Source organism: Armigeres subalbatus, chromosome 3 (genome assembly GCF_024139115.2).
Source record: "Armigeres subalbatus isolate Guangzhou_Male chromosome 3, GZ_Asu_2, whole genome shotgun sequence".
NCBI classification, from domain to species: domain Eukaryota; kingdom Metazoa; phylum Arthropoda; class Insecta; order Diptera; family Culicidae; genus Armigeres; species Armigeres subalbatus.
In genome coordinates, this window is record NC_085141.1 from 67,906,683 (window position 1) to 67,929,363 (window position 22,681).

General features: G+C 40.7%; 1 protein-coding gene and 1 long non-coding RNA gene across 2 annotated transcripts; one reads left to right on the top strand and one right to left on the bottom strand.

The window, feature by feature from the left end:
• Positions 1-376: 376 nt before the first annotated feature.
• On the top strand, positions 377-3,671 carry LOC134220968 (uncharacterized). Its single transcript, XR_009982141.1, has 4 exons — positions 377-1,203; positions 1,271-1,428; positions 1,548-1,691; positions 1,924-3,671. It is a non-coding gene; the product is annotated as an uncharacterized LOC134220968 (long non-coding RNA).
• A 1,063-nt stretch (positions 3,672-4,734) lies between these two features.
• On the bottom strand, positions 4,735-9,568 carry LOC134227066 (ras guanine nucleotide exchange factor V). Its single transcript, XM_062708297.1, has 2 exons — positions 5,261-9,568; positions 4,735-5,200 (listed from the first exon to the last, which is right to left on the bottom strand). The coding sequence occupies exon 1, from the start codon at positions 8,983-8,985 to the stop codon at positions 5,281-5,283; it is 3,705 nt and encodes a 1,234-aa protein (XP_062564281.1). The 5' UTR covers positions 8,986-9,568; the 3' UTR covers positions 4,735-5,200; positions 5,261-5,280.
• Positions 9,569-22,681: the final 13,113 nt, after the last annotated feature.

Consider the following 22,681-nt stretch of genomic DNA (forward strand, 5'->3'; position numbering starts at 1 on the left):
TTGGTAAATACTTTCCGTACTCTGTACAGTAGTGTAGCTAGAGAGGGAGGGGGTGAATAAGGGGGGCAAGGGGGTAGTCTTTTTTTTTAGTAGGAAAACACATCCGGGATATTGTTCGATGTTTAATCTCGCCATTTTCTGGCGTCGTTTTATCTTCGAGCTAACACGCTAAAAAAGTTTGCTCAAAATTGACATAAATTAAAGAACTCAAAATGTGGTCAAATTTTGTTTATGCTATAGTTTAGAGTTCAATTTTCGAAGCGTGAATGTAAATACACGAAATAAATTAAGTACTTCTTCCATTTATTTTGTTAGCCTCAAATAAAAATATACAGCCATCCAGTTCCAACATTATTGATATGATCCCTCAAAATTACCTTATATTTGGTAGGATCGTTCCTTATAGAACCTTATATAGAATATATTGGACCCATTTTATTATTTCCCCTTTATGGTGACCAATTTCAATATCAATTTCAATATTTGTTGTATTAACAAATCAAATAAAAGCTCTTTATTTCTACAGGTATACCTCGATATAACGTAACTAATTTTTCACTCTTCAAATCGTTGTATCTCCAAAACCACTGGTCCTGCAAGAAAAATGTGCTTCTTGCTTTTGTGAAGTGATATTTGATCGTGCAAGTGGAATACATAAAATGGATTCAAAATCTAGAGAAGAATTAAGTATGAAACTTGTTGACCCAATTGAAAGTTTCAAAGGCGTACAGTTGCCTTCAAACGGTGATGTGCTTGGTCGGATGCGTTTTATAATGAAAAATCAACACTTGAGTATAAAACCAGCTGCTAAAACTGTAGTAACTGAACTTCAAATTTTTTGGGAGAAATATAGAATTCCTCTAATGCAACACTACAATGCTGTTGTTAAGCTCCTAAAATTATTTAACAAAATGCGAGCAATTATCAAAAAATCTTCTCACGCGGGAGATAAACAGAAAGAGCAAGAGTCTAGTTTCATTAATAATTTGGATCGATTGTTTGACAATGCTCGAAGAAATGCATTAAATTTGATTAAAAACGATAAGAATAAACAGTTCCTTATTCTGCAAAGGGAAGTTGGAAGGCCTGGATCTGCCTTTGCGAGAGTTATAAAAGGCAAAATCGAAGAAGAACCAACAACGGAACCAGAGCCTTCCTTGGAATCTCAATCATCTACCAGCGTTTTTACTATTGATGGAGGTGGTAAGAATATAATCAAATAAGATGGTAACTTCTACTATATGTCAATATTTTTATGTCTTGTTTCCAGATGAGAAACCCTCCACTAGTAGAGCGTTTTCCGAGCGAAGTAAATCAAAAATAATGACTCCTATACTAGCTGCCACCCTAGACCGCGTATTGGACTAAGCGACCGAAATGCAATGTATGTTATTTCTGCGGTTTTAACAAGTGCTGGACTAAACTTAGGTAAGTTCTCCTTAACAGTACTTTTATTGTATTGTTCTTTCTCCTTGAGTTTAATTTTATTATATTGATAGTATCTTGTAACTAAAACAAAATTTTTATCAACTTTATCTATTTTTCAGACGATTTTACCGTTAGCAGACAAACAATCTAAAGGGCCCGTGCAGAATATCGCGAAGAGAAGGCTCAAAATATCCAAAGCAATTTTGATCTAAATGGACCACATGTTGTACATTGGGATGAAAAGCTGCTTCAAGATCCCACAGGTAATATTTGAGTATTTTTATAGCATTGAAATGTGTTATTCTGTGTTATGATTTTTGGATATCTTCTAACTAAGCATGATTTGAAGTAATCGATAGGTTTTTTTGTTATTTGAAATTTGTTTCTTACAATTTTAGATTACATTTGGTAACATTTGTTTTTTTAAAAGAAGCTATTTGTAACATATTTTTAACTTTTTTTTAAAGAATCTATCTGATTTTTTTTTCTTTTCAGGTACTGACAAAGTAGAATGATTGCCAGTTTTGGTATCTTCTGGAGCAAATGTTTAGCTGCTTGAAGTCCCAAAATTGTCTTCTGGAACTGGTGAAAGACAGGCAAACGAAGTTTGCAAATTGATTAATACATGGGAACTAAGCGATCGCATCTGTGCAATGGGATTTGATACAACAGCAGCAAATACAGGAATAAAAAAAAAAGGCGCTTGTACCCTAATCGAGAAGCGGATTGGCAGAGATCTTTTTTGGTTGGCGTGTAGGCATCATATTGCCGAAGTTTTGATGACAGCAGCTTGGGAAAAACTATTTCCTTCAAAAGGCCCTTCTTCAAGTATTTTTATTAAATTTAAATCGGCATGGCCTACTATGGATCAATCCTTTGATGAAAATATGGTAGACGATAACATTATTGAGGTCCTTGCTGATGAAACACAACATTTGATTGAATTTTTGAAAAACCAACTCAATATTCAACAGCAACGACAAGACTATGCTAGCGAAACATGGTGTGTATCAGTGGAGAACACTCAACGGCTGCAGGTGTTCATTAACAGATGCCTGTGGTATATAATTCGGGCATGGTGGCCTCACAACTGGATCTCAAACAACGAGCTCCATCGTCGTTGTCACCAGAGGCCGATAGCAACTGAAATTCGGGATCGGAAGTGGGGCTGGGTCGGCCACACTCTACGTAGGGGCGGAAACGAAATCTGTAAGCAAGCATTAGACTGGAACCCAGCGGGACATCGCAGCAGAGGCAGACCCAGAGGCTCATGGCGGCGAAGCCTCAATAAAGAAATAAAAGAAGTCGACCGAAATCTAACCTGGCAACAGGTTAAAGCGATAGCCGGGCATCGCTCAGGATGGAGATCTTTCAAGTCGGCCCTTTGCACCACCGGAGGTGTACAGGATCCATAAGTAAGTAAGTAACGACAAGACTATAAAGAGTTGCTAAATTTATCTTTAGCATTTCTTGGTGTGGAAAGAATTAAATTTTCGCCACCAGGAGCACATAGCAATGCCAGATGGATGGCGAAAGCAATATATTGTCTTGAAATATGGCTGTTTAGAGGCCAATTTGACATGACCGATGATGAAAGGCGAAAAATTCCAGTAATGTGTGCTTTTATTTTACGAGTTTACATTTGGTCTTGGTTTAAAGCTCCTTTACCCTCATCAGCAGCACGAAATGATCCAAACCTGGCAAAAAAATTGATAACTTTACGAGATGCTTTCCCTGATCAATCAAGAAATGTGTATATGGCTGCGGCTTCAAGATTTGCAAATCATCTATGGTACTTGAGTGAAGAACTAGTCGCTCTTGCTTTTTTCGACCCAGAAATATCAACTGATGAGAGAAAAGAAATGGCACACAATTTAAAATCTTGTAAGGGTGATGAAATAAGAAAAATAAAATTGAAAGTATCTACGATCGATAAGTTGACTTCTTGTACGCTTTCGGATTTTGTTTCTCAAAATACGATGAATTTTTTTGAAATTTCTGGAATTCTGTAAATTTTTTCAAAGAAGATCCTAGTATATGGGATGAATTGGAAGAATTTGTTGAAAGTAGAAATAAAATTAATTCATTTTTGGTAGTGAATGACTGTGCTGAAAGAGGAGTTAAACTAGTTCAAGATTTTTGTGGAAAACTGACAAAAAATGAAGAACAGCTTCAATATCTTCTCAAAGTTGTTCAACAGCATAGGCAAAATTTTCCAGGTTGCACTCGCTCTGTTATAAAGGAAGGCCTAGCAGTTGTAATACATAATTAATATAGGTATAAGTGTTGTTTGTTGATAACTTTGTAGTTTTATACAGTTAATAAATTATGCTATAAACATTAAAACTGTTGTTTGAAAAATATATAACTTATATAATATCCCAGGTCTCTCTGTCTTTCTGTCCTTCTGTCCCTCTGTCTGTAACGATTATATCATATCGTTCTTAAATTGATGCAACGGGCATCACGATGTCCGAAAACAACTCGTTACAAATATTTCATGAATTTTGTCTCCCCTTAAAAACTTCAGCTCGTTGGCTTCAGCGGTAAGTCACCCCCTCCCTCTCTAGCTACACTACTGTACAGAGCACGGAAAGTATTGGGTGATAATGGGGGACACGCTCGAAACCCTCGACTTTGGATGCTTATAATTTGGCCAATTTCAAAGGGATTTACATCCGGTCTTCACCAGTCGCTTCCTTATATAAAAAAGGTTCTACATTTTGTCCACAACAGGAATCCGTCGACTACAGCGCCACCTAGAAGCAAAAAACTGAAACGGTTGCGTTTCCTTATACATTTGGATCACTTTTCCCATACAAACTTTGAGCCATTTGCGCACGCCAACCACTGGACCGAATGAGCTGAAATTTTCAGGGGAGCTTCTGGGACCCCCAAACTGTCATTTAAGGGTGCAAGGTTTGAAATTCCAGACTTTTCACTTTTTCAATATTAGCTTGGGCCACTCTACTGCAGGAGGTTTGATGGAAGGGATCAATATAACGGGAGAATTATTTGATCACCCTAATCTTCCAAAAGATAGCTTTTTTTAGGTAAAATTTTCTTCCGAAGACACCAACTTTTAAAATCCACCGTTTGCACGCAAAAAAAAAGCGCGTTTTGAGCTTGCGCCCACTGCGAGTTGGTGGTATAAAATTAACTGTTTTTAACAGCCCTTAATGATTGATTCTATTTAGATAATTTAAACTGATTTTACACTAATTTGGACTATCGACTTTCGTTTTCCATTTCCCCCACTGTACCTTACTTTTAAAAATGCTAAATATACACGTTTTGTTGTTTGAATATTTATTTATTGCTATTTCAAATCATATTCGTAGTTTGTACAAGTCGTAAACGAACTGTGTAAGACGAGGGAAATTCGCTAGCTTTGCTTATCAAACCAATAAGGCAATAAAAACAAAACTGCTACTACTGATGTTTCTATTATCACTTTACGTTTCTCTATAGCAACCTTCCTGTTCTACGAAAAATCTAGCAAAATAAAATACTCATGGATAAAGTATAAATATATTCGGAAGAATACAAATTTGAAATCGTAACGGCGCTTGGACATACGTTTTCAAATCACTCGGTATCCATTAACATCTGACTGAACACAAGATACGACACGCCACAAAAGGCGGTTCAATGTTTCTCGCATCGTTGCTTAATTCTTCGGAGAACTAGAACCCTTTTGCTAGTTGCTGGGTTTGATGCATTAGTAGTGATAGCAGTATTGGTAATAGCGGCAGTTGAGCTGGAAAGACATCTGAACGAAGAAGATAATATTAAATGTCGTTATTCTAGAATTTTCAAAATGTGAACTCACAATCTTCCAGCGGCAGTACATCATTTCAGCAGGTCTAACATCATATTTCGCACGTAGACATCAATCTGCGAGTAGTCAATAAGAGTGTTTCGTATTAGCTCCATCAACAGCGTGGGCCACGTGTGTTCGAGCTGTTGCAGTTTGTCGACCGCATTGCAGGTGTTATCAAGCATACGTGCGAAATACGCCTTTCCCTTGGCACGCATCACGGCATCATCCTGACTTGTGCTGTGCTTCTTCCACTGGAGAGCCTCCTTTCCAACAATGTTCTTTAGTGAGGAATCAGCTTGCATTAGCCACTCCTTGGCGGTCATTTTTGTGGCATGTGCAGTTTCCTCCAGTCTCAGTCGTTGCAAAAGAGGCTGCAGCAGACCTTCCGGCAAGGACCAAAGAACCAAGTCAGAAAGCCCGGCGTACATATTTTCTGCTTCTTGTACCTCTTCCTCGGTAATTTCAATGCTGTTGATTTGTTTGAGGCCCCAATGGGACAGTCGATAGATGGCATAGTTGCGCCAAGGTTTGCTGGTGATTGGATTTCCTTCCGGGTCGATGGTCAACGAAGCTATCCCTTGACTTTCGGCAAGTGCGTTGATTTGGCCCAGACAGGTGATGTTCGTTTCACGAAAGATGAAGTTTTCAGCGTTCACGAAGCGGATCTTTATCCGGCAGAGAATCGCTGTGATGCTGTTGAAGTTGATGTAACTGAACTTGACCGTGTGCACATCGGAGGCTTTCGTCATGTTCCACTGCTTGTCGATAAACCTCAGGGCACCCATCCCGTACACGTTCAGGTAACGTCCGCAGATTTCAATAAGATAGTCACCTCCCTGCTCTCGTTCGCGCTCGTTCAGCTTTGATTTGGAAGGTGGCACGTAATTGCTATTGGTAGTGATATTGATCGGCACACTAGGAGCCCCGGTGATGGATGAGTTGGAGTTTACTGTTGGAGAGCTGGCCAAGTTCGATGTATTTGCTAAACTGTTGACATTGTTCATAACTGTGTTACTTCGGGTAGTGTTTGTTCGAACTAGCGTTCCCATTCCGTGTCTTTTCATTGGGCCTACCGGCTTTGGTTTTTGCGATATCGTTGCCCGGTTTGAATCATTCTCTGAGATAGAGGATGTTGTTATAATCGAATCGGAAGTTGTTTTGTTGGACACCGTGGATAGAGTGGACACTTTGTCGTTATTTAACTCATCCAACAAATTGGTGCTCGAAGAAGTCTCAGACGTTCCCCTTCCGGAATCCGAATTGTTGTTCCCATTTTCTTGTGGTTTTATATGATGTTCATTAGACTGCTCAATAATTGAAGAGGATTCGATTGTTTTTGATGGCGCCTGAATTATTTCGTCTACTGCCGGATTATCGATTTCTACGTCTTTTTCGATTTCTTTGACATTCAGCTCTTCGTTATCGGAACTTAGAACACTGGAAACACTGGAGTCATGATTTTGTCCACTGCTCGATTCGGATGATTCTATTTTATTAGTCGAGGCAATAGTTGGTGGACTCTGTTCAAGGAATGGTGCAAGAATTGGTGGCAGTCGAAAGTAATCTTCTCCTCCTTGTTCAGACAGTTGTGATCCTGAATTATCCTGTGATGATGAACGTACGAGTTTTTTGCATGGAGGCGGCTTTTTCGTCGCTACCCTTGGAGTTCGCTGATTGTTGACTGTTGTATTACCGTTAGTATTGGCTGGTTGTTTTTTAGGTTTGCCATTCCGATTAATGTCCGAAAGATTACTGTTATTCAGATCCATCTCGACATCTTTAGCGACTATTGCTGTGCGTTGAACATTCCGGCACGCGGTTGATTGTTGTGACCTCAGCAATTCCCAGTTCGTGCGCGCGTTAGAAATGATTTCCTCCCGTCTTATGCTTTGACATACGTCCGTCGAAAGATTTGAATAGTTCATGTCGGATAGTTCTTTGTTCTTACGCCATGCGGAGGCGGCTCGACGTACCTGTTCCGTAATTTGCATTTGACTGAGCGATACCAAACCGGGTAGGTAACTCACCAAAAACGATACACAGTCTCCGGCTAATGAAACAGGATTGTTTTCGATGGTGACCTCCTTGAGATTGATTGCTTTGGCAATGGCAGCCATGTCTTCTACGCACTGCAGGTCATTATGGCAAAGCCATAGTCGTTCGAGACTCCGCAGGTCATCGAATCCGTGGATCTTCTTGATACGGTTCCGCTTCAGATTGAGCTCTTTCAGATTTACTAGCCCGTTGAAGTCATTGCTATGGATCTGACGGAGTTGGTTACCGGCTAGGTTTAGGGATTTTAGTTCTTGGAGTTGATTAATTTTTGACGAAATGGTGGATATTTTGTTGCCATGAAGGTCCAACACTCGAAGGGTTTGGCGCAACGATGTGAGTCCGCTGATATCGGTGATTCGATTTTTGCCCAGAAGTAGTACAGTGAGACATTTAAGGCCATCGAGACAGGATATTTTCTCGATCTGGTTGTCGTACAGATCAAGGAAAACCAGATTTTGTAGGTTGTATTTAGGTTCTGCTGCTGAAAGTATTGGTGAAATGTGTGTCTGTGGATTGGCAAAGTGGTTTACCCCGTTCGCTGGAGGAGGTGCATTGGTAGGCGTTGTTTTACCACTGTTGTTGTTACTGTTGTTTGTGGTGGATTCATGGACGGCAGTCGTTTCGTTGGCGCTATTTAGGTTATCGATGCTAAAGGAAGGCGCAAGAAGCAGTTTACTTTTTAGCTTGATCACGTTTGCAGGTTGCTGCTGGTGTGCTGCAGGCGAAGGGAATAAGGCGGCATTACTTATGAAACTATTGGATCTCTTCAGCATGTTGCGATGTTGAGCGCTCAGCAAAATGGAAGAGGGTTTCTGGAGAAACGCGTTGGTAGGACTTGTGGCACATGCTGGGGGCTGTCCGTTGAGGGGTTTAGCGCTTAAGGTAACTTTGCCGGCTAAGTAGTTCAGATTATTACTGTTCAGATACAGCTGACTGCGCGAGGTGGATTTCTGCCGTAGGAGTTGTTTCGGATTACGATTGGTACTGTACTGAGTATTGTTAGCTGTTGCGGCAGTGATGCTGGTAGGACTGGAGGAGGGGCTATCTTTAGCTGTAATGTTGCTGGTATTATTCGTACCGCTCGTCTGTAACTCGGTAGGGGACGTCTTGGGTGAGTTTTGCATCGAGGATGGCGATAATGTGGATGCTTTTGTTTCATTGTTGTTAGTATCAGTTTCTGCGGGTATATGAAAGGTATTGATGAGGTTATGCTGAAGTGATAAAAGCCTAAGGTTTGGCTCATCGTCTATAATGGGAATCGAACTGAGGCCTTTGCGATCAAGGTTGACACGATCAGGATGCTTATCCCGGTCCTTTTCCGAACGTTTTATGGTAGTAACTCCATTTTGAATCAGTACGGAACCATCCGGTTGCGGTTCATTTCGTTGTTGGTCCCTTGGTGACTCCCTGCCACGGTCACCTGCTGCTTCTCGTGGTACGAATACTCGTTTTTCACCGACTTTTTTCAAATAAGATGTGCTTAGCGTACTGTGAGATCGATGAAAAGTCTTCAATCGAGATGAGTGGGTGAAATTATTCGAATTATTTCCGCGAGTTGTCAATTTTGGCACAACGGATTCGATTTTGAGCAATGTATTATGCGAATTATTTGGATTAGTGTTGATTACGCTATCATTGATATGAATTGCTGATTTCCCACGAAGTTTGGATGTACTCATTTGAATTTATTGCACTGGCTGTTTTGGTCTTGGTTTTGCTGTTTTTTTTTGTTGTTTTGCAGCACTTCGCCCTTCTATTTTGCGGAATTAGGTTGTGGTGGTTGTACTGCTGTTATTTTGTTACCCCCGCACGTAGCCCTGTGCCCCTTCTTATATTGCTATCTCCCACTTGCAACTCGTTGAGGCTGTTCATGAACCCATTGCTATACAATTTTCCAAAGGCAAATCAATTGGATTTCATAACGCCCGAAACTTTTCCCGCTCACATGTACTGAACAGTCGTAACCATATTTCCCATCCGCACGTGCTGACAACCGATGGTCAGTATCGTCAACCGAATCGAACGTTGTCCCGGTGCCCTCGAGTTAGCCACGATGTGTAACATGTCCTAGTTTACACGCACGCACTATCACCTATTTTCAGGCACTTTTCTTCATCAATGGTGAAAACACTTCACGGATGCCTGTCTCTCGGTTGTGCGCGCGCTCTCTATATCCCTCTCTTGTTTGCGCTATCCCAGTCGTCCCGTGATGAAGAAATTGGTAAAACTTTCCGGACCACCGATTCGCGTGTGCCGTTCGTGTTGTCGTGCCGTAAACTGAACCCGTGTCCACATAGGTAAGCTTTAAGAATTGCTTTTTATTGTTGACGGGGAGGTTTTCCCTTGGCCTGGGTATCATAATCAGTAGGGTGTTGCCGATTTGAGCGGTCGGTCGGAACGAAATTGGGAATAGTTTAGATGTAATGCAAGTCTAAACTATCAGTGTTGGAATCTCATTAATCGAGCTGTCATGCGTCATGTATTCTTGTTCTTGAAACTTCTATGCAGAATGTCGGAAAACCATTTTGCTCCAAAGGATTTGAAATCAATTTAGCATTTTGAAGTTCTGTTTCGGCATTTCCGAATTATATTTTTTCTTTTGTATTTTGAGAGGATCAAGTATGCCATGGTTGAAGACGGAGGGTTTTTTTTTCGATCCGTCATTTTCCAGCAGCTTTTAATTCTAAATAGTTTTGTGTTTTTTGTATAGTGAAAAAGTGTTACAGCTAGAAAAACCTTATAAAAGGATTGTTGCGTATTTCCCATCGTTCCACAAATGAACGCTGCATGGGACGCATATCGCATATCGTTGTTTCAACAACCGGGCCAGTGCTGGCTTGAAGAAATTTTCCTTGTTGCATTTTGGTTTTTCATCAATGACCGGGATCCAACTGTTCTACCAACCTATCAAGTTAACCGTACGCGTGGACGAGTAATCAGCAGCTGACTCAAGTACGAAAACTGATCGCTGCATGGGACGCATACCGTTGTCATCAACCGCGCTAGTTTTAATCCGTGTTGCAGTTCGGGTGAGATCAAACCATATTTTTATCGATTACACATATTCATTATTTATGTCCGCCATTTTATCACCTCCTACGTCTGTGAAAGCTGTTTCGGTTCCGAGCGCTTTCTTAAGCAGAGATAGGACTATTATAAAATAAAAACACTTGTAAGGACGTGGCCAGGTGTGTTGAGAAAATCGAGTCCGCCTAATTGTAGATTTTAGCGGAATCTACAATGACCGTGGATATGTTTATCTCTGCAACTCCATCTACGATTTGTGCAAGGGTTCGTGCTATGCTATGCTATGCTATATTTTTTCTTTTGTATTTTTGACGCATTTTTCGGAAAGGTCCACCAGAGCACCAATTTTTCAAACTAAATGTTCGACAAAGAAGAAGAAGATTGCGGTAAAACGAGGTCTTGAAGCTTCGTGCATGATTCTACGATTTGCATCGAAATTTATACGCAATCCGCCCGTACCAAATTGAGATATTGAATTTATTCGCATTTTGAACAGCTTTTCCCATTGTGCAATGGTTTGACGGAAAATAAGTTTTTGTAAGTTTAATTTCAAATAATGAAGAGTGACGGTTGTCAAAAAAAAACTTTTGATAGAAGGCCCGGAGACCCATAGTGTTATATAACGATCGACTCAGCTCGACGAACTGAGGTTATGTCTGTATGTGTGTATGTGTACACATTTTGTAGGCACACATTTTGGAACTTAGCATTATCCGATTTACTCGCAACAAGTTGCATTAGTCGGGGAATGCAGTCCCATTTTGCTATTGAAAATTAACTCGATCGGACATTATTCCGAATCCGCTCAGTACTTAACGACAATCCTCCTCCATTGGAATGAAAGTCTTCCGTCGTATTTCGTCTGGGTTCCTCAAGTCACTTTTAGCAATGCGGATAGGATAAACAACAAAAACAGATTCACCATGGGTTTGAAAAACGCTTGTTTTGATCTCATCGAACAGAAAAGTCGAAATCCTTTACATTACATACAGTTACATAGTTCAACGTCACCCTTGCGTACAACCCGATTAGGCTGCACCTTTGAGTTTTTGGAGAGGTAGGATCCTTCTCAGGCTTCCGGATGAGGATGACTTTCGCTGACTTCCAGGACGATGGGAAGTAGCTAAGCCGGACACACTGATTAAAGAGCAGAGAAAAGTGCTCGAAAAAAGAGCAATGGGTAATGTTTTCAACATAACCGCGAGTAGACGTAGGACTTGTATAAACGTAACGTATTTACATTTAACTTCTAACTTTTGGATCTATGGAGTATGATCATAGGTATCGATATTGGAAACGACAACTTCCATGCTGTGTAGAGCAATTTGTTTATTCAAAACTTCTGGAAATAAAACTAATAATTACGTACATAATTAGAATTGCTTCGTTTCTAACAAGTCAAGGAGCAGTAACCCTACTAAAATAGAGGAGGTACATACTGCTAATTCGTCAACGAAAAATTATTAAATGGTTTGATTCCAAACTACGAGTCTACGTCAAGTTTAATAATATAATTTTTCAGAAAATGAAAAACAAAGAATAAGATATTGTTTACTTAAATATTCTTCTGGAAACTATTTTTGCGGACTTTTTTAAAACATTCACATGGAATACAGCGAAATTATTCTGAAATGGATATTAACACTATTGCTGATTGTGCATCTTTAATTGCTAATGCCCACTGCGAATAAATGAAAGTAATTAATTTTGCTGGGAAATCAGAACTGTTATAGTATAACCATGTTTTAATGTACGTGTCGTTTAGTACCAAGCACAACTTAACATATGGTCAGTCATATGCCATGACTCCCGGGATCATGTGGATTATGAAACCAATCACTTTTCGTGGATGAGAGACCAAATCTCTCTAATTTTATTCTTCTTCGTCCACCACCGCTGCCCTTGCAGCCTCAGTCATCATCGGCATCTAGCCGAGAACTCTGAGCGATGCGATGGGCGATTGCATCCATAGCAACCGACACCACTGTATCCGACCATCGTCAAGCACAGAATGACAAAAAATGCGTCCACTTCTTTCATGCATATTCGCAGACCCACCGGCAGTTTTACCGCTGGCGACTGCATGCTGTGTAGGTTAACACAGCGAACGAACGAACGAAACGAAGAAAGCGCGAGCAAAAAGCACGTCAGGCGTGGCTGTCACCAATTGTAATGACTCCCACACGGCAGGCACTACTTCTTTTATACACAAAGAAAATCTTGCGGTGGACCCAAAGGCCCGTGACATACCGCATTCTGATGTACGTGTTAGGAATAGATGGGATTGGTTACATATGGAATTTTCGCTGGCTTTGCAAAAAATGAAATTTTCCGTAGCTTATCGTTAATATTCAATAGGCAAGTAGGCAAATTAAAAATCCATCGAAAGATAAAGCCGCTAGTAACGTTCGAAATCTTCCTTTTCAGCTTAACGCTCTCGAATAAGATCTTTGGTGAGGATGTCGATGGTTGCTGACGAGCCGTTGGAACATGCTGCTCTCTGGCCACCAAGATTGCCTCTTCAGTTGCGCACAGCTGCCGGTCGATCCGAACGCACCTCGTAGTCGGTGCCATCGTCCACTCATCTTTGGAACCGTCCCCAGTCGACCCGATGATATTTTCGCCGGGACTGCCGACGCTGATCTACCGAGGAGCTCACTTCCGCTACCACCAGGCAGTGATCATGCTGAGCTCCTGGTAGACGACCGGCTGTGAGATGTGGTCACTGTTTGTGATGAATGTTTCAGCAGCTGTTTCCTCAGGCTTGTTGCTTGGCATTCATATCGCCGACAATGAGCGTGATGGTAACTTCGACATCGATGGCCTCGATGACACTCAGCTAGAAGCTTGGCAGCAGGCGACAGTTGATGTTGTAGCGAAGAGCGATGGCCGCATCACCTCCCCTTGACGGCAGTTTTACGATGCGAAAATCCGGATGTAGACGCTCACCTCCGGTTTTAGGTGCGTTTCGGTGATGAACACCACGTCTATTTCATTCTCCTCAAGAAAATCCTTCAATTCGATGATTTGGATGGTGCCGTGCCCGAAGTTGAAGCTGTTGGTGCACTGCGTGACGTACAAGCATGTTCCAAGCAGTGTTGGTAAAATCATTCATAAAACTCAATCATTGAGCGCTCTCGCGCGAACTAACTCGTTTGCGGTTTTAAAATAATGCATCACGTCTGAGTTTTTCATCCTAAAACGGATCGTTTCACTCATTTCCCAAAAAATCATTTCGCTCTAAAAAGTGTTTATAATCAAATTGGGGGGGAGGGGGGCGATCAATTTATTGTTTACACACGCAAGAGTATCCATTGTTCTATGTGTTGAACGTTAATTTACTGTTATTTCACGAAGGAGAACAAAAGAAAACCTACGATGATTCAAATGAATGATTCAACTCAGCCAGTTTCAACTCACGACTGATTTGAATCGTTTATGAATTTTTAGATTTTGAGTTTTTCCCAACACTGGTTCCAAGGACAAGTAATTTTCCCATGTAAATGAGAGAGTAAGAGTAAAATGGAGCGGAAAATCTTTGAAGAATTGTAGTGTAGCTGCATTTCTTTATGTTGTGGCAAATCCTCGAGTAGAGAATTTTTGGAGGCAGCATTCAAGTGATATTTCCTTGCATGGTGTTGATGATTGCAAAGGGACATTAATCAAATTAATAGGCCTTTTACAGCCTTTTTTTTACCCAGAAGAAGGTTTGATTTTCCGTATTTAAATTTAATGTTCAATTAAAATTTTCTCAAAAAGTTCTAACTCGTTTTGCTGCTGTTAGTGACCGAAAGAAGCATTTTTTACTACAAACGTCTGTTGATGAGATTATTCTTTGTAGTGTGCGGAAATTCTTTCTATAATAACTTTCCTTTATATACAAAGTGGTGCTGCAAAAGACCGATTTATTTCCAATAATGCTCCTTTACAGACATTGCAGACATTGAAAGCTTCAAAAGTCAGAATTTCGCTAGAAAACTTCACCTAATCGTCAAATTCAAATACGTCAAATTAAAACTTCTTCTGTGTAAAACGGGACCTTTGAAATCACTAACAGCATGCGAGGAATATTACTTGCGTACTGCTGCCAAAAATCACCACTCGATGTTTTGACGTAAACTACGTCTAAGGGGAAGACTCTGATACAGGGTGACAAATGAAAATTTCCAAATCCGAGACCGTCACGAAATCATGTAAGATTTTGAACGTTAATAGCGCATTCATCTTTCGATGGATTTTTGAGATTTATATATCAATCGACTCGGAAACTCTCTACCAATTTTCCAGTTATATTGAAACATTTGATTATCAACGTTAAAGTAGGGTATTGGACCATTTTGGCAGCACCTCTTTTTCCCGTTCGCAACGTGGGTCTCATTCGGCCGTCGTTCAGTGTAGTTGGTTTTTGGGCTATTCTTTTTGTGCGGTGCTTCGCACCAGTTTGCCACAGAAAGTAGGGCCAGAGCAGTGACCGCAGTCGGCGATGTACATACAAGCGCATATTTGTGCAAAGATAGGATGATCGATTGTTAGCAACGGCAATCCAGTGTCATAATGCGATAATCGCAATGCAAATGAACAAACATGTTTGATTCAAAAATAACTTAGGAAAATGGTAAGCCATTTTATGATAAACTGCAAATTGTTAATTATATGTTTATTATTAAATATGCGCCAAAATCAAAAGATTTCAATTTTAATTCAGGAAGTTTGAATGCACTTCAGATACTCTGTGGGTACAATCATGCATAGCTTAATATTATAAATGCTTCGTAACTTATACTTTATTGAAACGGGCTATAGGTTACAATAGAACTATTACTTTCTAGCTTCCGGAAATGACTCATATTCCGAACACTGACGTTTTAGCGCCCTAAAACTAAAACTGTCATTGGTTTTCCGCACTGAGGATCAAGATAACAAACGAATTCAAACTCATGTGGAGAAAATTACACGAATAATGTTGAAATGGGCTTTTAAAAGCTAAAGTTCGGAATATGGGTCATGTTCGGAATTTGAGTCAAAACGGCAAATGGCTAGTATTTGTTGATTTCTAGTTGGCGCAACCGGGTTTTATCGACTCGCGCTTCTTTGTCGGACTCAACAATACGACTATCCCTTCTCTGCCAACTATTCCTGGCCACTCCAAATAACAGAAGGCGGAGATTCTGCCAAAAGTCCAAGGCTCGTATTCTTCCACCAGTGATGACTCGATGCTCTGACTAACATTGGACAGAGGCACCTGTTTGTCCGTAGCCAGAGCAGAGATTCTACTGTCTGTCGTAAAATCGCTAATTCGTGGTACACGCACTCACCAGTATACACCTCCAGCAACAAACATATTGCACATCGATCACAGTAACTTATATATGCCCGAATTCTCTCACAATATGGTTACTGCAACAAGATTGGCTCAACGTGTGCTGCTTGGGATATCATAACCATATAACGCTAGTGAGTTATTTTTATTTCAGAATAGTATTATTTAATAAACATACTGAATGAAACTGAATCCCTACTAATTTTACTCTAAGTCGAATGCAACAGTTGGAATTGCGAAAAGCATTATTACCACTTGGGGTTTTAAAGGTAAAATTTTAAGTTATCGTACCGTCGTCGGGGATACAACGGGTCAAATGGGGGTAAGAATGGGTCACTATTTCAACTACATAGAATGCTTGTAGAATAGATTTAATGTATCTGAGAACAATCCGTTGCTGGGGGGCATGGAGTGCGATCCTCTCGTTTAATAAACAATGTGCACTCGCTTGGCTGTGGATATACAACAGTAAAGCAAATGTGGAGATTGGGCAAATCAAGCATCCGAAAGATATTCAATTTGCAAAAAAGAGAGCTAACCGCGGTGGAGGTTGGTACTCGGATTCTGATGGCTTTTCCGCAAACGTGACCTTTAAGTGGTCTTGTTGTGTAGGGGTTATCACGCCTATCTAGAGAGTAGGAGGTTGAGGGTTCGAGTCCGTCCAAGACACGTGGATTCTTTTTCGCAAATTTCATATCAATTTGTCCATTTCGAAACATATGCTGTGCATATGCACAGCTAAGATATTTAACAAAAAAATGGTTTTCGTACGGCCGAGTTGCCGAATAATATGCAATTAATTGTAATCAAGTGTCGGTCTTTCACCGTCATTAGTCGTCTGAGTACACGCGACCGTTTACGTGAAGGCAATCAAACTCATCAAATGCTTTAGCCAAGCAAGCCTTTGGCACAGCAGAGTGCGATTGAATTCGCATTCCATACCGTCCCGCCCAGTCCGTTGCTGGGGGGCATGGAGTGCGATCCTCTCGTTTAATAAACAATGTGCACTCGCTTGGCTGTGGATATACAACAGTAAAGCAAATGTGGAGATTGGGCAAATCAAGCATCCGAAAGATATTCAATTTGCAAAAAAGAGCTAACCGCGGTGGAGGTTGGTACTCGGATTCTGATGGCTTTTCCGCAAACGTGACCTTTAAGTGGTCTTGTTGTGTAGGGGTTATCACGCCTATCTAGAGAGTAGGAGGTTGAGGGTTCGAGTCCGTCCAAGACACGTGGATTCTTTTTCGCAAATTTCATATCAATTTGTCCATTTCGAAACATATGCTGTGCATATGCACAGCTAAGATATTTAACAAAAAAATGGTTTTCGTACGGCCGAGTTGCCGAATAATATGCAATTAATAATAAAACTGAATTATAAGTGACCTTTTTGAACGATTTTGTTATCCGACCTCCAGACTGTCGGTGAGGGCTCGGACGTCACCCCTGAGTACGGTATCCAACATTTTTTTTATATTTTAAGTTATGGTAATTTCGTTCTAAACCAGTGACATAAGTAATCGAATGAATTATCTTACAATATGACTATATACCTCAATGCACCAGACTGTTCTACGTAGTTTACGTTGGGCGGTCGTGTCTTGTACATAACCCTTCAGATTTTTTTCAACAAAATGCGTCCACTCTGATTGTGATTCTTCGAAGACTTTTCCCTTTACATTTTTTTTCTAAATCTCGTCTCTTCTTCTTATGTATTTTTTTGCCCTGAAATTGCAAAGGCACATTAATCAAATTAATCGGCCTTTAACAGCCTTTTTTTACCCAGAAGAAGGTTTGATTTTCCGTATTTAAATTTAATGCTCAATTAAAATTTTCTGAAAAAGTTCTAACTCGTTTTGCTGCTGTTAGTGACCGAAAGAAGCATTTTTTACTACAAACGTCTGCTGATGAGATTATTCTTTGTAGTGTGCGGAAATTCCTTTCAATTTAACTTTCCTTTATGTACAAAGTGGTGCTGCAATTTCCAATAATGCTCCTTTACAGACATTGCAGACATTGAAAGCTTTAAAAGTCAGAATTTTGCTAGAAAACTGCACCTAATCGTAAAATTCAAATACGCCAAATTAAAACTTCTTCTATGTAAAACGAAAAGGTCGATATATTTTAATGATGGGCATTTGAAATCACTAACAGCATGCTACAACAACAGCGTACTGCTGCCAAAAATCACCACTCGATGTTTTTTCCACAAAATCACAAAATCACAATAATATGCTCCTTCATTGCGTCCACTCTAATTGTGATTCTTCGAAAACTTTTCCCTTTCCATTTTACTGTAAATCTCGTCACTTCTTCTTATGTATTTTTTTGGCCCTGAAAAGGACCAATTTACTTTTAATCATGCATCTTTCAATTCACTAATTCAACAGCAGTCAATCTTTAGTCCGAAACTTACAAGACAAATTCACTTGCCTGCTGCTGCTAGCCGACCACACGTTGATTTCCCGCAAAACTACAGCAGATGCCATCGTTGAGGTTGAATTGTCAGCAGCAGGAAGGTCACCTCCGATGCTGATGGTATTCCGTTGCATCCGCTACCGGCGCCTTCGATGCAACGCGGCTGTGTTCGCTTTCGAATCATCTTGTTCGAACAGAGGATTGGAATCAAACCCGGAAGTTGCTCAATTTTGATGTCTGTGCTAGCGATACACGCATGTGATTGGTTGGTTTACCTATTTCTAAACTTTTCAACAATTATTGATGATGAAAAATTAAAATCAATGTTTTCAGAATAGAATATAGAAGCGTTGACTCTTCCTTGATCGAATGGTAAAAAAAATAAAATCCATCAAGAAACTGCTGAGATATTAAATCTATCATATATTCGTGATGCTCTTCGGTTTTCGCGAAATGTACCCCGGCATAGAAATCACAGACGTAGTTGCAAAATCTATATGAGAACTCTGTTTTCAATACTTGGCGACGTGATGGAAAATGACGCAGGAGCATTAATCACAAAGCTATATCAAGTGTACAATAAAACACTGTACATGATCCCATATTTGTAGCACTCGAATTTTTGTTCATTTTGTAGAAAGCCTGTGAATCGTTCAGAAAGCTCAATTTACTGCAGCTAATCCCACAACAGTAAAATAGGCTTTACTATCTTGCTTATCTGTGGTAAGTTGGAAATGGTTGAGTTTGTGGGGAGGATTGACAAACGATTTACAAAATCAACCAAAATGCAAATGTTACAAATATGCGATCATGGACAGTGCAGACATTCAGAGCAGACTACAGTGGGCTAGACTTGTAGTGCGTATACCGGAAGAGGAGCCAGCAAAAATTATGTTGAGCAGAGAACTTGGAAGAGGACGTCGTCCTCGCTTGATGTGTGCAATCAAGGAAGATGTGCATGCGGCCGGTGTGCTGACCATTTGTGGATAGCCCTTTCTAGGAAAAAAAAATCTGTACTTTGATTTTCAACCATCCAAATGATTGCGCGAATATACTCTGGCTACTTCGACAAATAAAAAAAATGAATGGCTATGAATGCTTTGACCGCGCACCATGAAAAATGCTTCCATAAGTTTATTCAATTTATTGCACAGCACACAGCACAATAATAGAATGGATTTATGTGCACCAATGACCCCGCGAGCACCCTAACGAATATCCTGCAGCACCACAGCACCCGTGAGCGGATGTGTGAGTTTGACTGTTTTGCCTTCTGCGCGTGCCGAGCGTATGCGCGCCCTATTGAGGTTAGACGTAAACAAAATCCTTAGCAATTCGGCGAATGTTGTCAGGGAAAATTGCTCGAGTGTGTTTATGACTGTTGGCGTGCACCAGGTAACCAAGCTGGCGGTAACCTCGTGGGATGGGCATCGCAATCGGCAACGCACGTGGCAGTAGGTATTTGTGCTACATACTAGGTGGATTGATATTTAGTGGAGGTTGATCAGATTGCAATGAATCGCTGTTCATATGAACGGCGGGAAACTATTTGCAGATAGAATCCTCGAGCGAGGGGATCACTGATGCAATTCTTACCATTTCGCGAAGGAAAGTTGAAGAATGTAAATGTTTGAAAGGCCCCTCGATACGATTCATCAATGAAATATCCGTATCGGAATCGCGGAATGTCGATGGCGTTTGATTGTGTGGGTGGTTTTTTCAATTTTTCCTGCTATTTCTATTCCAAACTTGGAAAATCACTTTCTGTTCGGTTTCTGTTGTCATCATTGCACAATGCACGACCATGGCTACTCGTGGTGCGATTTTTATCGATACCCACATGACAATTGATGGGTCTTTCGTGGTTTAGCTTGCATGTTTGGTTTGCAATGCAATATTACTAGTGTTAGATAGTAGGAGCAAATTAGGTATAAGAACGCTAGAGGCGCTGTTATTCTATGGCATGCTATTATTCAACATATATATCATAAATGGTCAACATATGCAAAAGACCCTAGATTGTATTCTCATAATTCTCGGAAAAACTTGCTTATTTTACCCAATCTCCAATATGTAATTAAACAAGACTAAATTTACATATACATGATGTATGATTTAATTCGAAAAAAAAATGATAGTCGGTAATTACAATCTCTCAGGGACTCAAACCAATGACCTCCAGTAGACGGGTGTTTCTGCCAAATAAGCAAAGAGGAACCTCGCAGTTTTGGAGGACCTTTATCATTGAATCAGAAGATGTTTTATTATCGACATCAGTGACAATTCCGCTCTATAGTACTTTACTTCTATTCAAGAGATCGACGAACCTCCTTCACATTACCTATATCAAAAGTGTGAATCGTGATTTGAAATGTATGTACATATCACCATATGCCTCACCCCATGCAAAGATGCGGCAACGATTTATTGTGTGTTTCTAAAGGTTGTTCACGGGTCAAGTACAGTGCAACGATGTCGTGTGGGAGGATTTGATGAATATTTATACAGAGTGTGATCGCATAAGAACGAGTTTTTCGTCATGATCTCAAGCTTTCAATCAAGAGAAGAATCATTTTCTATGGTTAAAAGGAAATATCAGCAACACTGGAATCAAAATAGCTATTCACAGCATTTACTTCCAAGACAGCCTTCTGTATCGGTACACCTGGATATCACCACTGCAGACGAAATCACAAATCGACCACGTTTTGATTGATGGACGGCACTTCTCCGACATTGTTGGCGTTAGAACCTATCAACTCTAATCACTGACAAGAATCTCGAGGCAGCGTTACCATAAAAGGATGAGCTCTAGTGCTCCCTTTTCAGGACTGCAGGGATACAGTTAAAGCAACCATTAACGACAAAGCGGAGAGCAACGTTGGGTATGGGACAGCAGACCCATCTTTTTCCGGAGAAAAAACGTCGCCTGGAAGAAGCGGATTGCGAGGAAATGGAACAGCTTTGCCGTTGTCAAGAAACAAGAGAATAAGAAGCTCAACGAATCCCGCAAAGGCTTCGTGCCGTGAGCCGAGATGTGCAGGGATACGCATTGGAGTATCTTGACTGACAAACCTGTGGTAATCAAAAAGAGGAAGCAGCACTTAACTTCGAAGAACCCTTAAAAATGCCGTGAATGTCAGGTCATAACGCATCATATGTTTATCGATTTCAAGGCGGTGTATGGTAGCATAAACGTAGAGCATGGACGAGAACAGCTTTCTCGGGAAGCTTACGAGACTGATAAAAGCAACGATGGATGGTATGCAAAACTGTGTGAAGATTTCAGGTGTATCCACGGACCAGATGTATTGAAAGGTTTTGCTTAGTAACGTATAGTTTCGTTTCGTGGAGTTGCTGTCCATCGGTAAGTATTCCGTTAGAAAAGTTCGTTTAAATCTGTTACCGAATGCGATACCAATGGACACACTCTGAGTCAAAAGAAGAAGGCAGCACCATATCCGCTGCCGAAGCCGAACAGCGAATAAGGGGACGAGAGAAGAGAAAAAAATCGGGGATCCGAAGAGGAAGCGATCGACTAATCTGGGAGCCGTGTTCAGATAGTCAAGAAAAGACCCACGGACTGTGCAAATTTCCGTAGACGCGATTGATCCCTACTCACGTGGTACGGTGATCGACTGCGACTTTGTGTTGCCGAGTAGTGCAGTGATTAATGAGAGACTTTCAACTATCAGAGGGTTAAATTCCTGGAAAAGCCGTGAGACCGGCAAAGAAAACTCCGCGCGTTGTTAAGAGGGTCCGAGTTTGCCGAGAAGAAGCGTCGATGAGTAACAAAGCCCTCGTCCTCATGGTTTACCACTACTGTTCCCTCAACGTAGCCACGATTCGGTCCCATCGACAGCAAATCCGCCAAGAAGAAGCCTCGACGAGTAGCAAAGCCCTCGTATTCGCGTTTTACCACTACACCCGATTCTTTTTTTACACGGGGATACGTTCCGTGTAAAAAAAGTTTTCGGTTCAAAATTTAAAAATCCGTGTAAAAAGTTTTATGATTTCTCGACGAATCATGCAAAATGGAGCAACTTTGCAAAAATTTTGTATGGGATTTTTTACACGGCCGTGTAAAAAATCCGTGTAAAAACAGAATCGGGTGTATACGAATAAAAGTTTGAATTATTTGAATGCATTGAAACTTGATCAAAGCAATCGACTTCTGAGTGCATTGCCATTGGTTCCACTCTTTATCTTAATTTGAGCTCGATATACAGAACCTACAGTACATAACATTGTGACAAAAGAGACTACTAGGATACCAATCTTTGGTACTTTGATTATGATCTAATAGAGCCACATGTTCCTGCTGGACATACTTGCGAGTACACAGATTCGACGGATGTCAAAGGCATTCGCTCGGCCGCGACATCAACCTCAGTACTTCTAGTGATGAATAGGCAAGGGATGTAATACTAACTGCGGTTTTCATTTTGGTACAAACATGTGTAAAGTTGCAGGGTTCGCGCGGATTTGGCGCGGATTGGATTTCACGTCGCGTGAAAATGGCGTGTATCTCCGTAACAACCCTGAATATGTCTCCACCAGGGTTGTAAATTTTCGGCAGCACTGGATGAAGGTGATGTTTTTTTATATCA